At 37.5% G+C, this 24,313-nt stretch overlaps 2 protein-coding genes across 2 annotated transcripts; one reads left to right on the plus strand and one right to left on the minus strand.

The window, feature by feature from the left end:
- Window positions 1-15,461: 15,461 nt before the first annotated feature.
- Window positions 15,462-17,333, minus strand: LOC129755679 (methionine synthase reductase-like). Its single transcript, XM_055752296.1, has 3 exons — window positions 17,174-17,333; window positions 16,469-16,864; window positions 15,462-16,359 (listed from the first exon to the last, which is right to left on the minus strand). The coding sequence occupies exons 1-3, from the start codon at window positions 17,276-17,278 to the stop codon at window positions 15,499-15,501; spliced, it is 1,362 nt and encodes a 453-aa protein (XP_055608271.1). The 5' UTR covers window positions 17,279-17,333; the 3' UTR covers window positions 15,462-15,498.
- Window positions 17,334-17,639: 306 nt separating this feature from the next.
- On the plus strand, window positions 17,640-19,339 carry LOC129755563 (methionine synthase reductase-like). Its single transcript, XM_055752117.1, has 3 exons — window positions 17,640-17,855; window positions 17,924-18,064; window positions 18,175-19,339. Exons 1-3 carry the CDS (start codon window positions 17,760-17,762, stop codon window positions 19,294-19,296), a joined length of 1,359 nt encoding a protein of 452 aa, XP_055608092.1. The 5' UTR covers window positions 17,640-17,759; the 3' UTR covers window positions 19,297-19,339.
- The last annotated feature ends 4,974 nt before the right edge of the window (window positions 19,340-24,313 follow it).

Raw genomic sequence — 24,313 nt, forward strand, 5'->3', positions numbered from 1 at the left:
AGTTTCTCGTACATATAGATCACTTTTGCAACTTTCAAGTTCATTAATGAGTACATATAGTTCACTCCTGGGAATTGGGCAAAATAAGTCACATACAACGTACATATTAGTCACTATTGCAACTTTCAAGTTAATTAATGAGTTCATAAAGTTCACTCGAGGGAATTGGGCAGTTGATTCTTTTTGTCAGCCAATATTTAACTTTCAAAGACTTTATTCAAGTAAATATGTGACTTTTGGTTACTTGGGAAGGGACAAACGATTGTCTTGCTTTGCTGTCTTCGGAGTTAAAAATGGCGTACGCAAAACGTGAGCAAATGGCGTCAGTGTTTCTTGACATAAAAGGAAGCTTTTGATGCAGTCTCAAAAGAGGTTTTGTCAGGTAAGTTGCACTCCCGGGATCTGCCTCCTCTATTGAACAACATCTTATACAGCTTGCTTAGTGAGAAACATTTGAACTTTGCTCACGGAGATATTGCAATTAGAAGGATCTCTTATATGGGCCTTCCACAAGGTTCGTGTTTGAGTCTACTATTGTATAACTTCTACGTAAGCGGCACGACAGTTGTCTCTCTGAAGGCTGCACTTTAAGACAACTTGCAGATGATGGTGTAGTATCTGTAACAAGAACTACAGAGTCTCATCTGCATGGTCCTTTACAAGATACTGGACACCTGGAGAGCTCACGTTGAGTATCTGAAAGGAAAATACCAGTAAAGAGTTAATATTCTCCGTTCGATTACCGGCACCTGGTGGGGAGCTTATCCGTAAGATTTAATTAGGTTGTATCGGGTCACTGTTCTCTCAGTGATGGAGTATGGCAGTTTCTGCTTCCAATCAGCTACCAAAACACACCTCATAAACTTGAGCGTATTCAATATCGTTGTCTCCGCATCGCTTTGGGTTCTACGCCCTCAACGCAGAACATGAGCCTTGAAGTTTTGACAGGCATACTAAAAATCGATTTTATTTACTATCACTTCGGTTCCTCATCAGGTGTGAGTTCATGAACTAATTGGTGATCGTAAATTTCGAAAGGCTACTTGAGCAAAATCTTCAATCCAGATTTATCATGTCTTCATGATCAGGCCGGTAAATCCTTCTTCGTACTCTCCAACTCGTGTTTACATCCAAGACTACGACAACTCTCCAGATTGATTTGTCTATGCAGCAAGAAATTCGTGGAATCCCGGATTTGCATCGATCTCTTTTGATTCCAAGAATTTTCGATGCTAAATTTAGACACGTCGATGCAGACAAACTTTACCGACTTTACTTTACCGGAGGATTTACGGAGATTTACGAGTTTTGATTTGCCGAATTGCGATAACAATCCTCTCCACCACGACGGTTTCTGAACTGCAGCGGGACAGCCATATACTCCGCCTAACATGTCGAAAGTTTCACGGTGGGTTGCCTCTTGCTGGCCCAGGATACTGCTCACCCTTGGAAAAGGAATACGTATTCACTCGTTGATCTGCGATCGTCCATGTCCGCTGCCCAGTCCGCATCGGAAAATCCAACCAACTTCGACTCGCCGTTCTTCGTATACTCGAGCCTCATCGAAGATGTTCCACGCAGGTACCGCAGAACGTGTTTCACAGCTTCCCAGTGAGCACTGCATGGATTTTGGTTGAAGCGACTCAACATATTGACCGCAAAAAGGATGTCGAGTCGGGTGCATTGCGCCAAATACATTAAGCAGCCAACCGCCTCTTGGTATGGAACCTTTTCCATAAGCTCGTCATCACGTCCATCGCTCGACATCTGCTTGGTTAGCTTGACATCAGGATTCAATGGATTAGTATGCCTTTTGGTCCAATGCAATGGTGTGTTCCAGTCGGGTGACCCGGATGCCCAAGCAGTTCCGCACTGGTCCAAAATCTTTCATTCGGACTGTGGTACTGCTTAGCTTCATTTTGATATAATCTTTTTCGGTTTTGTCGTTTGCGAAAATCATGACATCGTCAACATAAATGGCAACAATCAGCATTTGGCCGCTGTCCAGAGCGTCCAGGTTCTTCAAAGCATGGCGGCTGTTCCATGAAGATTTCCTCTTTCAAATCACCTTGTAGAAACGCGGTGATTGCATCCATCTGGTCGATGTGTAGATCGTGCTTGGATGCCTGGGCGAAAAGCTATCTCAGGGAACTGTGACGAACCAAGGGTGAGTAGGTTTCGTCGTAGTCCATACTTGGTTAATAAGACTCTCTAACAAAGGTGGGACGATGGAAGGCGACACGTATCATCGTGAAATCGTCTTCAATGAATTCTACTTTTTGGTTAGGAGAAACTCTCTTCTCAAGCAACCATAAGTCATATATTTACTTGAAAGAAGGCATTGAAAGTTACATATTGGCTGACAAAGAGAATCAACTGCCCAATTCCCTTGAGTGAACTTTATGAACTCATTAATGAACTTGAAAGTTGCAATAGTGATTAATATGTACGTTGTATGTGGCTTGTTATGCCCAATTCTCATGAGTGAACTATATGAACTCATTAACGAACTTGAAAGTTGCAAAAGTGATCTATACGTACGTTATATGGAACTTACTCAAAAGTACTCAACAAAAGTACTCAAAACGGGATTTGGTAAGTCACATAAAGGGCACAAAAGTACTCAAAAGGGATTTGGTAAGTCACAAAAAGTGCATTGCTGTCCTTACAACATCAAATCACCACTTCGAGTTTTGGTTTCAGTTAGAACAACATCTAGGCGTGGTCTTGTGGTAGCGTGGTTGATTCTCACCACGAAGGTCGGGGTTCGATCTCCGAGCCGGGCAAGTTTTTTTCTCAATAAGTAATTTAGGATTTGAGTGACTATTCTGATGCGATATATGTAGGAAATGTAGGAAAGAAGCAATTGAGCAATTTGTCGAGTTTGGAAACCGGCGCGTGGCATCATGGCGGCACCATGTACTGAACATAGTAAATAATCAAGAGAAGAGAAGCTTCTCTACCTCAAATGAGCTTTTTCTCATTTTGCGATTTTTTGGAAGCTCAATCAAGAGGCCGCTGGAAGCTGAATAGAAGATCATTAACACTTATTTTGGAACTTGAAAGTATCAATAAGAACTTAAATTTTGAGCTGCATAAAACGTACTTCAAATCAATGATGGGGCTGAGTAAGCGTTTTTGTACCTGTTTTATGGCACTTTTGGTTGCTTGGGTTGTCAACTGGCAGCGCAGATGTTACGAGGATGAGTTGGGTCGGTGGCTTCACTCGATTATCCCAAAAGTAAGCCTAAAACCCTAGTTTAATAGGTTAGACAGGATTTTATTCGCATATTTTCTAGTCTAATGTCCAATCATTATTTATTAGACGCGGTACGTGGTCGTGTGAGGTCCATCTTTTCGCCAGAGCGAATTTTAGAGTCCCTTCGGGACCGAATAAAACCACCTAACATCCCAGTGAGAGACGTGCTAGTTGTGCTAAACTTGAACTACATAAATCTACATCTTTCTAAAAGCTATCGATCTCCTTCTATAATCCTTTTTCATTTCCATATTTCCCTTACTATCTTCTTTTATCTTGTAAAAAAAGTGCTAGACTGAGAAAATGATTGTAAAAACAAAAAACGAGTTTGGCTCCTTAAAACCTAAACGTAAGAGCCGTTCCAATTAAAAAAAAACTGAGGCCGTTAAATTAAGTAACAAACATAAAATACGGTGATTAATCTCTTCATGGAAATGAAATCAGAATCCGATTTCTGAATTCCTAATCTAAATCTGAATTTGATACTTATATGAAATCTGAATCTGAAATATGTGAGAGTCGTCTTACCACTTCCGCCAGCGTCTCAGAGACTCCCTTTTTAGGCCTTAGGGCGGTACGCTTATCTAAAATACAAATCACAGGGAATATAAAATTGCATGCAAAGGAATCTCCCAAAATAACTGCACTTCTCATAAAGTGTATATTGCTAATATTTTTGCACTGCTGAACCTCCTACTTTACCTATAATTAGGATCTGACCTAGACGGCCTAGGCCTTGCTGTTGATGATGGGGTTGGTGTTAACACTGTCGACTTCCGTCCACTCTTACCTTCCGGTAGACTTTCTTGGGTGGTCATGGGAATTGACCGGGTTCCTTCGACTCCGTGGTAGTTAGGTAACAACTCAAAAGCGTGACTACTTGTCCCCGAGCTCAATATTGCGACGGAGCTGGTTTCAATTATATTTGGTACTACCAATCTGAATCTGAAAATTGAATCGGAATGCTGAAACCGAATTCTGAAACTTTTTTAAATCTTGCATCTAATTTGTTTAAAACTTTCTGTTAGGGCCAATCCCTGTAAACTTGCTGGCTCGGAATCACCGCGAAGGTTTTCGGACGTATGATGATTCGAACTTTAATTATCACAATACACAGGTGATAAAATCACAGGAAACATTTATTTTTAACCGAACGCTCTACGATACAAAATGACCAAACGAAAAGTGGACTGTATTCCTATTATGACCGAACGCTGTGTGCTCTTTATTGATTCTAACTAAGCTACAATTGTTCTGGTTAACCACAGCCTGCAATTACTGTTCTAGCCCAACGGCTATCGCTCATTCCTTTGCCCACACTAACTACATATACTACTGTGCACTCGCACTGCTTGTAATTATCACTGAAGATGCGAGTGGCGGGAATACAACGGTGGATGCTGCTGATGGCCTGAATAAACGATTTAGATGTTTTTGCGCATGACTTGCGGGGGCTATTATTTGGCGCGAACATACCGCCCGCCTTGAGTTCACTCAACAAGTAATACAATTATTCCGAAAACGACTTCCGGGTAAACTTTCCAAATTCTCAGCCTCATCACTATCCACTTGAGCCTCGGCACCTTCACAGAATTGGACGTCGTTGATATTCCTGAACAATCAACCTAACATCAACTGCGATGAACCTCTAGGTAGGTATGTAGTCCTGATATTCTTTTCCGGCGATGCATTTCGATCTCCACTAGCTCTTTCATCCGATCGGGCTTTAATGGGTAAATGGTAATAATGGGCTCTCCAAGTGTAAACCATCCTGGTCATCTTAGGCACACGGTGTGATAGGTATGAAATCCTGGTGAGGGGGGAACACTTTAGGTTTTGCAAACATAAACAAAGGGTGAAACGTAACTTAACGCTTGGCCCCCTGACAAATACAGCTAATGTGCTGCTAGTGCCAATAATGCCCCTCATGGGGGCGTGATATACTTATTTTTACTCAGCTAACAAACGTGAAGCAAACGATGATGGTGGCGAAGTTTGTCATATAGCAACAATCCTTGAATCTTGTACGAACGGTACGGTGTCCAGCCCTGGAGGGGAAAAAATCGCAGTAGGGTCTTTAAACAAACAAATGGGGTTCTACACACTCAGAGGAAATCTTATTATAAATTTCATAAGACACATCTTATGAACCACTTTTTTGCGTCCAAACTAATTTTTCATAAGAGTCTTATGAAATTCTTTCAATTTCATACGATGTTCTTATGAAAAATAGAAGAAACGGCATTGTGAAAAAATGATGAACACATTCATTCATAGCATCAGTTTTTTTTTTCATCATCTAACAGTACGAAGCAATCGCCAGTTCATAGTTATTATAGTTTTCCTTCAATGTTAAATGATATTGTTATCTCCGGAAAGGTAAGTTCGATTTGATGTTTTTGGTGTGAACGTTGAATATATTAGTAAACTAAAATACATTATTTGTTTACTTTTCAGCAAGCTGATCGGCAAAAAAAGAAAGGTCGAAGATTAAGATGCGGCAAAAAAAACTTTGATGGAGCCGTCTGTTGATGCGCTGCTGATGGTGACCATGAAGAATTTAATTTCAATCAATTTTGGCAAACAATAAAGTGAATGTTTTCAGCATGAAATATCGAGAATTTTTCTTATTTGAAAGTGATTTACTGTTTCCATAAGAATCTCTTATGAAAAGCAACAACCTCTCATTGAAGTAGGCGTTAATCTTCAGAATTCATTCGCGTCATAAGACAATCTTATGAATTTCATTGATTTTTCTTATGGCGCCACTTCATAAGAGAATCTTATGGCATACATAATAGTATTTTTCTGAGTGCATAACTGAACCATTGGCCCCCTGGCAAATACGGCTGAATACGCCGCCAGTGCCAATAGTGCCCCTAGTAGGCAGGGGTGCCAGGTGGTTTTGACAAAAATCAGGACACCGCAATGATAAAAATCAGGATTTTTCAGGACACCACTAAATTGATGAAAATAACATGCAGCTCTGCTTAGATTGCATAACTAAAGGCGAAATACAGGTGCTGAAGACGCCTAAAGTTATGCAACTACAGCGAGAAAAACCTTGGATAACCTGAAGGTAACATCGAAAAACACTATTTAAATATCATATGAACCAAAGATTTTTATCGATTAAACTAGTTTAACTGTTTTGTAGAAGATTTGTTTGATTTTCTCACCATTTTACAATAAATTTAGTTAAAGTTTAGATATTTTTCAAAAATCAGGACAAATCAGGACATTTTAAACGTCATTTTTCAAAAATCAGGACAATTCAAGCGTTTTTGAAAAATCAGGACGGCCTCTCAAAAATCAGGACAAATCCTGAAAAATCAGGACACCTGACACCCCTGCTAGTAGGGGCGAAAAATACTCATTTTAAAACGATGACATTCGGTGGGTGTGGCCTGGTGTGGCAATATGATGAAACAGGTGAACTGAATGGTGACAGCAGGGCTCTGCGTTGACAATCCTGCACTTGGAAGACATTTAGAGCGGTGTACGGACCCTGGTGATGGAAAAGCACTATAGGATCCGCAAAAAAACAGGTGGGGTTGAACGTAACTTAATTTTTGGCCCCCTGGCAAATACGGTAACATAAGCCGCCAGTGCCAATAGTGCCCCTCATGGGGGCGAAAAATACTTTGATTTAAAATGATGACTGTTCAGGAACTGTAGTAACGCTGGAGGATTGTCGAATTTTGATTGATTGCGTGGAGTCGTTGGTGATTACATTTTTGTCGTCTATTCCATGGATTTGGCACACTCTCATATTTTTATGACGAAAAGTTATCCATCGAGAAATCGAAGACTTGTGAACTTCAAGCAGCTTGTCCTTAATCTTCAGCCAGTGCTGGTGTTCATTTTTAAAAGATTCGTCACAAGAAAACTTAACTTTGCAAAGCTCTTGGAGAAACATGTTTACTATGACAATTACTGGACTACTCGTGCAAAAACAAAGATGAAACAACTGAGCCGCTACGAACACAAGGCAGAATACAATGCGAACCAGGTTTTCTGTCCTCACAAATCTCTTCGAAAATGATGCACCTAGTTTTCCGTCACGATCTCGAGTAGCGGTTTCATCGAGAACATTTCCGCACGTTGACTCGATTATCGACGTGTCGCTTTGTGGTTGGAAGTTTTTCAATTCGTACTGTACTTCATCATCGGAAACTGTGGGTAACATAGCGCTGTTAGAAGTGACTGGCGTATTCGGAAGCTCTCCTGCGACGATCCATCCTAGCTGGGTGTTTTGTAAAGTTGGACCACCATCAAGGATCCTCATCTGCCTTTCTAACAATACCTCATAAAAGGTGGAGACTCCAATGATCAAATCGACTGAGCTGGATTCATTGAACGCAGGATCTGCTAAGTGAATGGACGACGGTAATTTCCACTGGCTCACGTCCAAGCTTCTCTGCGGCAAGTCCATTGCGATTCGAGGCAAAATAAAGAATTTCAATTCTGGAGTACAATACAACGATGTGCGTGATTCGATATGAGCATTAACAGATTCCTTCGACATACGAATGGACCCTCCAACGCCTTTTATTGGGAGATTTTCTTGAAAACGCCTAAACTTCAACCTTTTTGAAAGATTCTCGGTCATCAAATTGATTTGAGAGCCATTGTCTAACAATGCTCGGGCCAAAATTTTATTTCCATTGCTATCGGCTAACAAAATTAACGCAGTTGACAGAATAGCAGTGTGAGTGTTCCGTTGTGTACTGAGTAGAGTAGTAATGTGGTGACTTACTGTGGGCGTGTTTGTGGTAGGTGGCTGTTGTGTAGATTGGGAGTTTTGTGAAAATTCATTGCTATTCGTCCGGGACTGAGCGTGTTGTGTATGAGGTTCACTGCGTGATTCACTGTTCGCGCGTTGAGGTCTTCGAGGGGCTTGAGAATAGATTTGCACATTCGACTGGCTGCAATGGGCTGAATAATACGGATGCAGCAGATAGTGATGGCGCTGTCCACACTTTTCACAGTAGTTCTCACTACAGTCCGTTACAAAATGTTCGGAATCAAGGCAATTGAAGCAGAGCCCCAATCTTCTAACCAATTCCTTTCGATCGATCACCCTCATCCTGTAGAATCTTGGGCATTGTTCAACTCTATGCCGTCCATTCTTGCAGACGAGGCACAATCTTTCCGAAGCAATCATGCTGTTACTGATGGTTTCACTAAAATTCCGTTGGCCATGAATCCCACTTCTGCTGGCAGTGGACTGTAAAATTGAACACTGAGTCTCTAAGAACACAACCATGGCTTCGTAAGTAGGCACGGTTTTAGAAGCATGGTGTGTTTCCCATAGACGGTAAGTTTCTGAGTCCAACTTTTGTGAGAGCATAAACGCCAATAGTGTGCTCCAACTGCTTGTTATCTGACCTAATTTTTCCAATTGCTGGAGGTTAGTTTTGAACGTTATCAACAAAGCATTCAATCCTTCAAAACTTTCCTTTTGCATGGCAGGTGCTGCAAAGAGTGCACTCATGTGCTCCTGGGCTATCAGCTTATGGTTCTCGTACTTCGTTTCTAATGTGCTCCAAGCAAGACCGTAGTTGATTGCTGATACCTGAATCTGGTTGATCTGTAGAAGAGCATCATCTTTCAAGGAGGTTCGAAGATAATTGAATTTATCCATATCATTCAATTGCGAATTATCGTGAATCAATGATCGAAAGTTGTCTCTGAAATTGATCCAGTCAGAGAGTTTCCCGGAGAAAGTACACACAAAACTTTCGAGGCTCCACTTAGCAAAAAATAGCTGTTACTTTCCGTTAGCAATAAATTTTTTTTACTGTTCAGTTAGCACTTTCCAATATTGTCCTAACTTTTGCTCAATTTGAGTAAAAAAACACCCATTTACTACTTATTTTAGCATTTGTAGTAGCATGGACTCAAACTATTAGCCTGTGCCCAAACCGCGGTCTTTATTTGCTGAATTTTTAGAAGGAAGACACAAGCGGGGACCTGTCAAATAATTTTGTTTTTATTTTACACCGCGCGAGGGTTAATTTATTTGGAAGCTGTTACAGCCTCAAATTCTTTTGATACAAAGGCAGCAGCTGACATGGAACGGAAAGTTAAATGCCCTTTTCCGAGAGGTCGATCAGGTGAAGCAGAAAGAACAAACCGGCCTTTGAGAGCGCATGCCACAACCCGGATTCAGTTCGAAAATTCCTTGCTGGTGATCGGTATGCAACGGATTCCCTTATTTGCTAACAGGTAAGGGAAAATCAGGATTGAGTTATATTATTTTTATTTTATTCTAAAGACATTTCATTATCATTCCAGATCTTTCTGTGTATGTGATACCAGGGCGAGAGAAAACGCTGCCAGCTGATAGTCTTCCTTCTTAAGTCTCCCCGGTGGGGCAGCAGGTCAGCAGTTTTCCCAACAAAACTGGGAACAAAAGGTAAGTAAATGAGTGTTAAAAATAGGTACCTGATGAAGAGGCAAAAACTGTTTACAGTGCTCCGTTTGAGCTCGGAACTCGATTTGTCAGTTGACTGCCTTCCGGAACAGTCAAATTACTGTTTGCAAGTTTTAAACTCCAATTTTCAAAAGCTTCGTCGCCAAGTTTCGAACTCGAATGGTTCCAGAACGCAGCTGAAACTATGAATTCCGAATTCGAACGGAGCACTGCGAAAAGTTCTTCTCGATATTCCGGACAAGCTGTTCCTGAAGGAACAGATAGAATTTGAAAGAACTCTTAATTTTTTTTTCAGGACTTTTTTAAAAATTGTAAATCTTGTTACTGTGTGGTTGCGCGAGCAGCTGGGCCTTGCGCTTTGATACGATTTTTAAAGTTATCTTCCATTCAGAGACAGGTAAGTTTAAACATGCATTATTTATTGCCTTATAAAGTACCACAGATGAACAGATGTACAAGCTCGAACAAAAAATCTTCAGAAACTTGTGTAAAATTTCCAGTGCTCTATTTTAAAGAAGCCGTTAAAAAATGACGAAAAACAGGGCCATCTATTGCTAGATTTCTAACTTTTGAACGGCGCAATAGATGGCACTGTTTCTAAATAGCTCTTTTAAATGAAACAATTTTTCGAAAGGACGCAATGGTATTTGAATTCAAAAATGAATAAATTTAAATACAATACGAAGAATTATTCTATACAATTAGATTAACCACGAATAATTTTAAGATGAGGAAAATAGCATCATCATATTTTTTTCACTACAGAGACTGCCGAAATAACAAACAGATGTACAAGCTTGAATTTTAATATTCCAAAAACCAGTGCAAAATTTCAAATGCTATCAGTTAAACAAGCCAAGCAAACTTTTAAAGTACCTCATTCTTGGAAGAGCACAATCGTATATGATCTCAAAAATTAATAAATTAACATCGTAGCAGAATGGACGGCTTCAGTATATTCACAACAAGGTAAATTTGCCTGGTTCATTTTGCCTCCATTTTTTTTTACTAAAAAAAGACTAAGAACTTCGGGCAAGCTAGTCGAACCAGTTATTTTGTCCAGTTGAGTTTAAAATTAACAATCTCATGAAACAATACCGATTCTAGGCTTTTCTGAGTGAGCATTTTCTTGAATCATATCTGTTTCTATTGCTTAATGCTAGTTTGAAGCAATTACCCGAATAGAAAAACATCATGAAAAGACCATGAATTTCATTTTCACGCAACCATGAATATTATGGTTGTAGCTATACAAATCATGGTAGATGAAACCTTGAATGCACTGTCAACTTCATATTTTTTGACAGTGATATTCATGGTTATGGCAAAAATTACCATGAAAAAAGGGGGTTGTTAAGCAACTTAACAATGAAAAAAACAACTTTTTTCCATACATTTGGAAACACAAAACGATGAATTTTATAGTTTTTACAGCTTCCAATTTTCTCAACCAAACTGTGAAATTCATTGTTTTCCCTTGAATTTCAATCGTTCAAACATTATGAACATCAATGTTAATTCATGGTTTATCAAAACTGTCGGGGCTGGGAATTTCATGGTTTTTATTAATGTGTTCATTTGTTTTTCGTTTATAGGTATTTCCTCTTTAAATAAAACTTGTTTTGTTTGCTTGGTTCATTTTTTTTTATTTATATTTTCGAATTGTATTCAAAATAAGCACTCGTCACTTTTGAGAAGTCCATCAGCCATTTTATTTGGTACTTAGCTGCCGCTGGGTAACTTTTTTTTTGCATCTAGAATAAAAGAAATTTCTCTATAATTTTTTTAACCTATTTTAAAATAAAAGTACTCACCAGTATTACCGGAGGCGAAGTCATCTTTATCCGATCCGCTATCCGGCTAGTTTTAAAGCGTAAATCGTCTGGTTCCTATCGCAAAAAACCACAACAGATTGCAACAAAAAATGGCGTTCGTCTGAACGAGTAAAAATTTCTTTACACGTAAAATTATAAATGTGCAAAAGAAGCAGATATTTGCCAATTTTGTTTTGGTTTGGATTTGCATTTTACCATGAATAATACCGTAACAGTAATAATCACAAAAATAACACTGTGATACCGTGCTTCTGACATATTCGGCTACTATGAAATATTTTGGAAAAACGGTATAGTTCATGGTGACTTTGAATATTATGGAGATTTCATAATTAAAATCGGTTGATAAATATTAAATTTTTACGATAAAGTTTATTGTTCAATTGAAAATCATTGTTCTGCTATATTATTACCATGCTCTTGGCTATTCGGGTAGAAAAAGCATAATGCTAAAAATTTTCATTACGTATATCATAAATGTGTTGCGAATCTTTATCATCAATTTGATCAAAACTCGTCAAATAGTAATTCGACATATTCATAACTGACTAATAGTTTTTTATTTTGTTTTGTTTACATTTCACTTTCTTCTTGACAGTTCTCTTTGGTGTCCTTGGAGACATCTGGTGGCTCAACCAAAACACATAAAATTGATTGAAAACGGCCGTTGGAACTTTACACACGTTTCAAGGCTTAGCTTGTACATCAGTTCATCAGTGAAAGTACTCATATTCATTGAGCTCTCGCTAAGACTCGAGCTCAATTGTAGTTTTAGAAATTTATTAAGTTTAAATGATAACAAATTGACTGGTTTAATATTTTTAAAGAGACATTTTCCAAGCACTTTTCTTAACTCAAGTGAATAATATCCTCCATTTATTAAACTAGCTTTTCTTTGAATATTCAGCCAATAATGTTTAATACTAACCTTCTGGTATTTTTTTCTCATTCTGTTAGATAGAACGCAAAGTTTTGATAATAAGTAGTTGAACTATCTAAAGCTACCAAGTTTCCATGAGAATTAAAAATGATTCAAGTCGTAAAAACCGCTAACTCAAACGATTCGTACGATCCGTTAGAACTAATCGTACGGTCCTACGGTTTAAACTGTTTGGTCAGTTCGTTGCGTTGTAGATGTACTTTCTAAAAATATGTTTTACATTTAAGCTTTGAACGACTTGTGGCATCCTACTACTTGTAAACAAACAAGTAGTAGGTTGCCACAAGTAGTTTCTTTCAACGGAAATATTCTTTCTGCTTCAATTATTTTCAAATCTTAACCCAATTTCCCTGTTATAAAATTTCAGCTAAGATGATTGGTCCGGCCTGTAATAATACCTCGCCGCATTGGTTGATGGCTAAGCAACGCCACGATCCACTGACAAGCTTATCCGGTTTACGTATTCCCGAAGACTTTTATTTTTTTTTTTTTTGATGACTTTTGAGCAAATCTCCGTAAGTTTAAAATTTGTTTTAAAGATTTTTTAAATTCTATTCTAAACACATTGCTTTTTTGTAGAATGGTTTAATGGCTTCCGTCGAAAGTCCTCTGGTATAACTTCCTTCCTACAAGCATCGAATCTCCGGATACCATACAGTTGTCAAGAAGCTACCGGACTCTGGTTAACACTGTCAGTACCGAGACAGTACCTATAACAAAATATACGGTGTAAAGTGTGGGTAAAAAAATCTGTTGCTGCTGCTTTTGCATGCACTTGTTTTTGTTTTTTTGAATAAATTGAAACAATCTAATTGAAACGATCTTTTTATTTAAAAACAAAATAACGGTAACTTTAAATTTTAAATTTTACTAAAATTATAGTAATTGCTGGGGCAAAAAAAAACTTTGCTAAAATTTTAGCAAACAACGAATTTGTTAACTGAAAAATTAGTAAAAATTTAGTCTGGACACTTTCGGCTATTTTGCCAAAATTTTAGTAAAAAAAAATTGCTAATTTCATTGCTAAATTTTTAGCTGGTCAAATTTGAGCAAAATTTTGCTAAATTCCGGCCTCAGAAATTTTGTGTGTAGGCAGCGTTAGTTCCGGATACTTCGTGTGACATGGCAAAGATGAGTCGGATACAGGAGTTCTGCAGTTCACTGATCGTGAAAGGATCGACTCCATCTTGGACAGCAGCTGTTGTTTCAGTGAAAAATACCGATTTACAAATTCCTTGAAAACTTTGTGATTCTTCTTTCTACGGGTCTCCTTCTTATCTGAATGCTCCGTGTCCTCATCGTCATCATCCTCTTTTTTCGAGTCAAGATCTTCCAATATGGTTTCAATCTGAATCCGTAAGTCGCAGAACGTTTCGTAAGCCTCATCCAATTTCGCTACCCGCGGTTGCAGTGAACCATAATCCCGATCACAGTCGTATTCTTGTAGAAAGTCCTCCAAACTTTCTAGCAAACTCCACAAAATTCTTTCCTTCTTGGAGAGACGTCGAAGATCGTCGGCCATTATGTTTATACGACACTTTTTTTTTAACAATTCACAAACCCACTCCCGAGACCTCAAGCGTTGACAGATTGACTCGTAATAAATATTAAATAGCTGATATTAACAGTTGTACCAGTTGAGCATTCGTGCGTTAAGTGGCTGCTCAAAGTCTACCGGAGAAAGCTTTTCAAATAATGCTGCCCAAACCAAAACTGAAAATCCAATCATTCAAAATCCTTTCATTCATTCAAGCCACCTCGACCACTCTTAAATCATTCACACGCACACTCTATCTACTAGTACTTATCTGTCTTTCCGGAACGTCCTGTGGGCTACGAAGAATCCTTCCACGATCCTGGCGAAACTTGCTGCTCAGCTCCGAAATGCAACGATTCTTGGCGCCGCTATTAAATTGCACTAACTAATCTGCTGTAACTCCTCACACACAATTTTGAGCACATAGTTTCATAACGAATTGTTCACTAATGTTTATAATGTTTAATTACTACAATTGGCGCTTCAAAAGCCGGCCACAAAGACCGAGTTGGGGAAACCTATCTCCCGTGCTATTTTAATCTCAATTTGCCAAATATGTTCACACTTAGGCCCCATGTGAAACAAAATAGCCGTAGGAAAAGCACTAAACTTTATTGAACACTTGCTGCTGATTTTATTCCGCCCGCCAAGGCTCCCAAAGTGCACTTTTTCACTAGGAACAGGCCAACCCAAGCCCGTGAAAACCGAAAAGGATAACCCGAAGCCACCCGGTAACAAAGGGAATCCGTGTAAAATGGGGCAAACCCAAGCCAAGCTGGCCAACACAAAAGATATCACGGTTCTTCTTTACACCAGACGCTCACGCACAAAAAGTTCGATCACAAAAACGCGCACGAATTTCGCGGTTTATCCGGTCGCTAAGGACCAATGTTAGGGCCAATCCCTGTAAACTTGCTGGCTCGGAATCACCGCGAAGGTTTTCAGACGTATGATGATTCGAACTTTAATTATCACAATACACAGGTGATAAAATCACAGGAAACATTTATTTTTAACCGAACGCTCTACGATACAAAATGACCAAACGAAAAGTGGACTGTATTCCTATTATGACCGAACGCTGTGTGCTCTTTATTGATTCTAACTAAGCTACAATTGTTCTGGTTAACCACAGCCTGCAATTACTGTTCTAGCCCAACGGCTATCGCTCATTCCTTTGCCCACACTAACTACATATACTACTGTGCACTCGCACTGCTTGTAATTATCACTGAAGATGCGAGTGGCGTTAATACAATGGTGGATGCTGCTGATGGCCTGAATAAACGATTTAGATGTTTTTGCGCATGACTTGCGGGGGCTATTATTTGGCGCGAACACTTTCAATTCATTGAAATCCTAATCGGAAAACTTGAGGGTTGCAATTTAATTTTAGGGAAAGAAAATGTTCAAGGATTTTTCGAAGAGATAAGAAATGTTGTAGGTATGCATGTAAAATAAACTGATTTATCTTTAATACAACAAATATCACAACCAAACATCCTCAACGTATCGACCGTTTTTCTTAAACTCGACAAAACATTCCTGCGTTTCCGCTGCATCCAGATTCGCAAAGTGTGCATAAATATTTTTCATTTTCTCGAATATTTGCGGTAGCATTGTCTTTCCATCGCCACAAACATAAATCTTAGCATCCCCATTGGAAAGGTGTCGGAAAACTTCATCCTTGTTATGTTCCAACAAGTCCTGCACATAACGATGTTTGGAGTTTTCATCTCTAGAAAAGGCCACATGCAAACTATCCGATGGGTTTTCTCGGAAATAGTCTTCTACTTCTCTACGGCAGATAAAGTTTTTCTGTTCGTAGCGAAAACCTGCGTACAGATGCAGGTTGCCTAGGGATACTTTTGATTCATGTTTGCATATGCTACGCTTTTCGAGAAATCCTAAATAAGGAGCTATACCCGTCCCTACCCCTATGAGGATTATATCCTTATGCAAATCATCAGTCGTGTAAGCGAAGTTGGTCGATTTTCTAAAGTAAAGGAAAATAGATTGTCTTGTTTGGCACCGACTTTGTAGCATTTTTGTAGTCAGGCCAGGCAATTTTTCCTTGAGCGAGAAAATAATCCTTAGCCGTGAATTAGTCGACTGATCAAGGGAGTAGTTTGCTATCGAATAAGGTCGGGGCATGAGTCTTGGCAAATGTTCAATCAATAGGGAAACTGGTGGGACACAATGCGCTAGACTACGAAGCAAAGCTGTAAAGCCAATGCTTTTCTTAAGGATCACGTCGTCAAAGCAGGTTCCTTTTTTATCGCATAGAAGTTCCATAAATTGTTTTTCCGTTGAATCGGATGTATGCTCCAGGAGAGCCCGTATGAACAGCTAAAATAAATATTCTTTTAAACGATAGTTTAAGAAGTTTTCAATTCAAATTGTGATTTAAGATCATTTTAGAAGTTCAAGATAAAAGTAACAATACTAGGATTCTTACCTTTTTCGGGATCGCTCTCAAATCGAGACATTCGGTGAACAATTTCCTTAGCTGGACTCGTTCCGGGATGTACAGTGGAAGTTTGGCAGCTTTCTTTTTTGTGTTACTGTCAATTTCTACGCTGTACAGTACGTCACCTTTGGATTCCAAACCCAAGTGGAACAGCACTTCATTGACTTCATCTTCTAAATTTTCCGTAAGGATACCTACAGTATCCCCTGGAACGTGATTAAAAGCGATATGAGCATTTGTTTCGAGGGTTAAGTCGTAGACGGTTTTAATATCCGGTCCCTTAGCTAAGACAGCATGGTTCACGACTTCAAATTTAAGGACATCTGTAGCGGCAAAAGGTTGACTGCAGCTGACTTGTAAATGTTTTTCCGTGTCAAATTGTGTCTGAAGATCAGCCCAGGGCATAAAATATTTAGTTTCATTAAAATATGTTTAGTGATGAAAACGAAATGAAATGATTGTGAAATACACGAAAAGTGCAGATGTGTGGCGTGTAAAACTTTTATCTATGATTTTCAACATAATTTTTCAAAAAGCTTTTTGACTCCAGAAAATATTAATATTTAAGTTTGATGGTAACCATTGTCTGATTGTAACGATTGTATGACACGCCCTAATATATTTTTTACGTGCATGGAATGGCATGCGAACAGCACGGTATGAAATTGCAAAAAGTTTGAATATGTAACTTACCGAATCGTCGCATTCGACCAGCTTTATATAGGCTACAGGAAGCGGTGGCAACTGAATTTCGACGGACGAATCCCGCTTATTAATCACATCCAATATATCCAGCATTTTTATTATTGATAACGCAAATTTTAAAATAAATGCGGCTCAAATTCAAAACAAACGAAGATACACACTCCAGCAGTTTTAGGCATTCATGCATTTATTTCGAATAACAATTTTTACCAAGTTTACTCACTTGTCATCAGTTTTCACTTCTTCAAAATGAATTAATAAACTTTAAATTTAATTTTATTTGTTGAAAAAAGGCTTACGGTAGTTTTCACAAGCAATTTTATACGGTTTTTTTTTTCTATTGCATTAAAATGGTTTTCATTCTATTCTCGTAATTTTTCTTTGCGTGTATTCGATTTAATCTTCTTTATCGACATTCTCCGTTTATAAACAAACAACTGTCAGTGAAGGCAAAAACGACGCAAGTTCGACGGTAATTTTTCACTGAAAGTTCAGTTTCTGTATTAATTTTGTTTTAAATCGTTTAAGAATAACGTTTATAAATACCGGTTCCTAGTCGAGTGTGTCCGAAAACATGAACTTCATGGAACAGTTCAAGAATACTAACCTTTCCCTGCCGAAACTGCCGGTCCACTACATCGAAACGATCCGGTCCGAAAATGGTCAAGTTGTATGTTGGCTTTCTATTTCGATCTTTTTTTATTACCGAAAACTAAAAATTTTCCATTTTACTTTCAGATGCCAGATCATCTGCAGTGCACCTCCAAGCAACCTTTCGGAACTGGTCCGGTGTATAAAACTGGAATCACCAGCTATCGGGTTCTGGCGGAAGGGGAAGGAGTCAAGACCGTTTACGAAATGTCCATAAAAGAACCTCAGGTACAAGACAATGACTAAAAATTCTATCATTTATTTTATTATTAAAAAAATTATCTTAAGGATTTATTTTTGTAACTATCGATAGATGACCTACAAATATATCTTTTCAGGGTATGGAGGAATACTTTCCCGGCGATACAATCGGTATCCTGACCCAAAATTTGCCATCTGACGTACATTTCATGCTCAGTAGATTGCATCTAGTCGAGATTGCTGACTGTGTGTACGAGGTGAAGTTAGCCAAACCGGTTAAGAAGAAGAATCCAGAGATTCCAGCCTATATTCCGAAATACATCACCCCTAGGCGATTGCTATCGGACTGTATTGATTTTAGGGTGACCCCTCGGAAGATAACCCTGCAAGTTCTGGCAAACTACACTTCCGATCCGTGCGAAAAGCGCCTACTCGAAATCTTGGCTTCCAAGGAAGGGGCAACCTTCTACAATGAGTTTATTCTGAAAAACGAAATGACGTTCCCACATCTGCTGAAAATCCTCTCCTCGTGTAGACCTTCTCTAGCCATGCTAATCGAACACTTCCCTCGTCTTCAAGCAAGACCTTACTCGATAGCGAATTTCAACAAAAACGGTCACATTCGTATAGTATTTGCCATGCTCAACGATGGCCGACTGGGCATCACTACGACAATGATGGAAAACAAACTTCTCAACGCAGCTCGCTACGATCGGTACCTTTACATGTACCTTAGACAAATCAAGCCAGCCTTCCAGTACCGCGAGCAAGATCTAGACAAAAACATTATTATGATCGGTCCCGGGACCGGTATTTCCCCTTACATGAGCTTCCTAGAGTTTCGCAAACGGGCCAAACAACAGTCTACCAAGAAGGACAAATTTGGAAAAACAGTTCTGCTCACAAGCTGTAGACATCGGGACAAGAACAACCTATTCGACGACGAAGTACAACAGTACCTGCAGGAAGGCGTAATAGATCAGGTGTATAATGCCTACTCCAGGGATTCCGAAAGCCGTTATAAATTTGTGCAGGACATCATCGAAGACAAGAAAGAGCAGCTTATTAAATTGCTACTAGAGGACAACACCAAGCTGTATCTGTGCGGCGAGGGACGAACGATGCTGCCGCGGATTCAGGATACGATTTCCACCTGTCTTAGTAAAATTAAGGGCATCCCCAAGGTAGAAGCTGACGCACTACTAGCTGAGTATAGGAAAACCGGACGGTATTTGTACTACTCGATGATACGTTACTGATTTTTGTGATTGTGAATAAAGTTTCTCGATTGTCTTTCTACAAGGGTGTGTTTATTTGGTTGATGACTATATATTTTAGAATACGGCAAACATTCCAAGAAATAAGAAATCAGTTATCCCGATCAAATAATTTTGCCTTCAAATGAAATACAAAAATAAGACTTATTTAAACAAATATTTAAAGGCTATTTCTTAATTCTATGTACCTTCTTACAAAATTTCTTTTTTTTGCAGATTCGGCAGAATAAAATCAATATTTTACCTACCAACTTTTTCATTCCAAATGCTTTATTCAGTTTTCTGAATGTCAAAATCCTTCAATGCGAGTTAAATATTCAGAATTTAGGAATATCGAATGTGAAATTCAGAATTATGAATGAATCAGAATTCTGAATTAGAGATTGAGAAGCCTGAATCTGAGGTTTAAAATTTTGAAGAAATCTTCAACGCTTAATTTGAGTCTAAAATTAAGTTTCATATTTTTAAAACTGTTTATAGAGCATACCGAATTCTTGCATATTTTTTGATAATTCTGAATTTCCAATGTTCAAAAGTTAACTCTGAAATCTGAAATCTAAATTTTAAATTTTAACTCCTAAACTCTTATATCTTAATTTTTAAGTACTTATTCTGATTTCATGATTGTGAACTCTGATTGGTAATTTCTTAAGCCTGCCATTCTGTTTTTTTTACTCAAAATTTGAATTTATGGAATTTATGTTTTAAATTCTGAATTTTTATTTCGTAACTCTGAAACTCTGTATTTTCAATTCTAAAATCTGAATTTAGAATTTGAAATTCTCAATTTTGAATTGAGATTGGTTAATTTCCTAAGTTTAATTATGAATTCTGAATGGTAAAATTTGACTTCTGAATTTTCAGTGTTGAATTCTGATTTCGGGATTCTCAATACTAAATTTTAAACTTTGAATACAGAAATGTGTATTCTTAAATCTAAGACCTGGATTCTAAATTCAAAATTGAGAATAATGAATTCTGAATTCAAAGTTTCACAATCACAAATTCACAATTCAGAACTCAAAATTCTGGACATCTAAATTCTGAATTTTAAATTCAAAACTTAGATTTCATTGCTCTGAATTTAGAATAACGGGTTCCAAATTTTTGAGCTAAATTTTGGTAAGTCGGAACATTGAATTCAGAATTGTAAACTTAAAATTTCTTTCTGCAGAATTCAGAAATTAAGGCTATTTCCTGAAATGTTTATTTACCTTTCATTAACTAGGAAATCAAAATTCCTCAAAGTCTCAACTCTTGACACAGAATTCTGTCGACTGAATTTTGTACGCAAAGATTCAGAAATGTGTTGTTTTTGTTTCTGATATTCAAATGCTCATGAAATTTTGAATTTTACAATGTGCAACTAAATCCTCAAATTCATATTTCTAAAATCGGATAAAAGATGAAAAAATTATCAAAATTCAGAATTTATTCTCTTTCACAAATTTCAGAATTCCTTATTCTTACCGCAGGGATCAGTGCTCAGTATTGAGAATTCTAAATTAATGATCAAGAATTCAAAATTCTCAATGTAAAGTTAAGAATTCTAAATGAGTTCAAAATCCAGCATTTAGAATTTTGAAGTATTCATCCAGATTTCAGAAATCGGAATTTCATAATTTAGGATGTGTGATGTAACCGGTTTATTTAAGGTTTTCCTCTTGATATCTCTTATCATTTTATAATACAACAGGGAAAAAGTATCAAAAGGAGATTTCTTGTAGAAATATTAAAACAGGTCCGGTTCGGTTGGTTGTCAGGTACAAAGAGACAGATTCCTTTATTCAACTCATTATACAGAACTTCGCCAGCGAAGTTCTTCTCTTCTCAAACATACAGAGTTCCCAGAATGGGATTTGCCTTAAGTGTCGAATGTCTATTTAGCGGATACTATAACTCCTCCATCCTTTAGTTAACAAAATAAAAAACTGATCCTTTATCATATTTTTAGACTACGCGTTACAATATTTTTCGACTGTATTTTACAATACACATACATTTATTTTTATTTAAAATTCGGAACACGAAACCTATTGATAGGTATTAAACAAGCACTTTTTGCATACACATTTAAATTTTTCCTAGTTATCATGTACACTTAACACGTTTATATTTTCATTACACTTATTCTTCTTTATAAAGCCTTCGGTGAAACCGTAAAAATTTCCTTCCGAAATCACACCTTCATCTCCTCCTTCAAAAAAGTAAAAGGCGATCTTGCTACGAAGAAAAGAAAATAAATACTCAGAAAAAATCATCGGATTTCTCCAACAAAGGTTAGAAAAAATTCTCATCATGAGAAATAAAAATCAACCTTTTATTTTTCAGAAAGAATCCATAACGTCTAGGCTCCACAGCACACTGAGAAAATCTTTTTTTTTTTACTTTAGTGCAAAAAATAAGATTTTCATTGTAGTATACAAACAAAAAAAATCAATTTTGTTCCGGAGAAAAACTATGTCTTAAAGAAGGTTCTACAAGCTCGTTCAACCACTAGATACAAAAACCAAATAACTATCTAAACCAAATCTTTCAAGTTACTACACCAAATGATTATTATTTATTAATTTACTTATAGGTTATTTACGGCCATTTGCTAACAATCATCTGAATTTATTTCTCTGAAGATACTTAGAGACTTATTTCTGCTAATTTGCAAAAATTATTCATGTTATTCAAGAACTTTAAGTTCTACTCAGTATGAGATCAAAATCATTATTATGCTGAAATAAATTAGTCTAACGACCAGCAAAAAACTTCCATTCAAACAAACACAACCATTTAAAATCAGAAAATATTGTTCAATGCAGTTTGAAAGAAAATTTTAAACAACCAAATTTTAATTTTGGTCAAGCAGTGAAAACAAAAATCAAATTGTTAATGACAAAATAACCTTTCATAGAACTACAACATTTATCTTTATTTTTTTAATAGATTTGTAAAACTTGTATTTCAAACACTAAGATTTTACCAATGTGTGTTAGAAAACATAATGAAAAATAGTGTTCTGATTTGTGTTTTTCATTTCTGTCGATGTAAGTTTGTTGTAAGTTCATGAACGATTTGAACTGCACTTCCATTTCTAATATTTCTGTTTCTCATATTTATCGTACAAAAATTGACGAAAAGCTAAACTTATCGCGATATCTCAATAAAATCTAAAATAGGTTTTGGAAAAAATAATAGAAAATTAGGATGAATTTCAAAACAACTGATTGATAACAGAACAAATCAAAAGCACATAGTAGGCAAAATGCAATAATGCAAATTAAAAAAAAAGTTTTGTTCTGATGAAAATATAGCCAAAAAAAATCACAAAAAGGAGAAAAAAACATACCTTGCTAAAATATGTTCTACCGGTGTTCATACTGCAAAAACTGGATACAAAAACACATCAGGCAAATGATGGTAAACAAAATTAATACCACCGGAAAATCTCCACAATACAGCAAACTTTTCCGTCGAAATCTATCCGCAACACAAGCAGCCCATCTCTAGTCAGACACAACCGATGCCAAACCCTGGTCCAGCAATAGCAGCACATCCTCGGAATGATTCACAAATCCACTTAAAAGTTTAACCTTTTCGAAAAAATCTAGGTTGCATCCATCGTGCTTCTGTTTTTCTAGGGCGCTCGACAACCAAATCAAAATCACACTGACATTTTTTCTCTGAGTGAAGCGAGGTCACTCACCGACAGTGTGTCCAGTCCAGGTTTTCATGATCGGAGAGAATTTTGTGAAAAGCATAAAAAAACTCTCACAAAACCAGATAGAAGCTGTCCAGGAAAAAAAAAAAATAAGAAAATGAAAACTATAAATTGGCATAAAGCGGCATGATTCAGCCGAAAAAAATGCGTTTTCCAAAGTAAAAAATACACAATAAAATCTGCAAAAAATCATTGCTCATAAACAAATACTTAATCAACGCGGGATTGTTTGAAATAAAAACTACTTATGAAAAGCCGAAGCAACCATTAGTAGTAACACTTTCAAATCCCGCAACAAAATTGTACCATACTTACAATGCGGCATTAAAATATTGAAAATTAAAATTTTTACACTTGCCGCTCCCGTTCCAACCAAAAATCCTCCTCGTCGCCATTGATGTAACCGGTTTATTTAAGGTTTTCCTCTTGATATCTCTTATCATTTTATAATACAACAGGGAAAAAGTATCAAAAGGAGATTTCTTGTAGAAATATTAAAACAGGTCCGGTTCGGTTGGTTGTCAGGTACAAAGAGACAGATTCCTTTATTCAACTCATTATACAGAACTTCGCCAGCGAAGTTCTTCTCTTCTCAAACATACAGAGTTCCCAGAATGGGATTTGCCTTAAGTGTCGAATGTCTATTTAGCGGATACTATAATGTGGACATCATAAAGGGTGATACGGTCAAAATTTGGTCAAGGGAAAACGCGTGTAAATCGATAAATTCGTTTATTTAAAAAATCAAATTAAATTTATTTTTCCAGTTTAATTAGTATAAAATTCAGGAAAAATATTCAGTTAGGCTTCCGCTTTTCCAAATCCGAATTTCCGAGCCTTACGCTAAACCCCTGCCATCAGATTTTGTACAGCCACCTCGTCCACCTTCTTTGCCGCAGAAAGCCAGTTTGCCTTGAACTGCTGCTCGTCCTTAGCAGTTTTTTTTGGTCTTCTTTAGGTTCCGCTTGACAGTAGCCCAGTATTTCTCAATTTGGCGGAGCTCTGGCGTGTTGGGAGGGTTCTTGTCCTTGGGAACCACCTGCACGTTGTTGGTGGCGTACCACTCCATGGCCTTTTTACCGTAATGGCAAGATGCCAAATCCGGCCAAAACAATACGGAACAACCGTGTTTCTTCAGGAAAGGCAGCAGACGTTTATTCAAACACTCTTTCACGTAAATTTCTTGGTTGACAGTCCCGGAAGCTATGAAAATGCTGCTTTTCAAGCCACAGGTACAGATGGATCGCCAAACCAGATATTTCTTCGCGAACTTTGACAGTTTCATGT

Source organism: Uranotaenia lowii, chromosome 3, assembly GCF_029784155.1.
Source record: "Uranotaenia lowii strain MFRU-FL chromosome 3, ASM2978415v1, whole genome shotgun sequence".
Taxonomy (NCBI): domain Eukaryota; kingdom Metazoa; phylum Arthropoda; class Insecta; order Diptera; family Culicidae; genus Uranotaenia; species Uranotaenia lowii.

Excerpts from the sequence above, each read along its gene's own strand:
- LOC129755563 (XM_055752117.1), top strand. The coding sequence starts at position 17,760 with ATGAACTTCATGGAACAGTTCAAGAATACTAACCTTTCCCTGCCGAAA. Across the intron at positions 17,856-17,923 it reads GGTCCGAAAATGGTCAAGTT|ATGCCAGATCATCTGCAGTG; the intron begins GTATGTTGGCTT and ends TTTTACTTTCAG. Across the intron at positions 18,065-18,174 it reads TGTCCATAAAAGAACCTCAG|GGTATGGAGGAATACTTTCC; the intron begins GTACAAGACAAT and ends ATATCTTTTCAG.
- LOC129755679 (XM_055752296.1), bottom strand. The coding sequence starts at position 17,278 with ATGCTGGATATATTGGATGTGATTAATAAGCGGGATTCGTCCGTCGAA. Across the intron at positions 16,865-17,173 it reads TGGTCGAATGCGACGATTCG|ACACAATTTGACACGGAAAA; the intron begins GTAAGTTACATA and ends GCTGATCTTCAG. Across the intron at positions 16,360-16,468 it reads TGAGAGCGATCCCGAAAAAG|CTGTTCATACGGGCTCTCCT; the intron begins GTAAGAATCCTA and ends TATTTATTTTAG.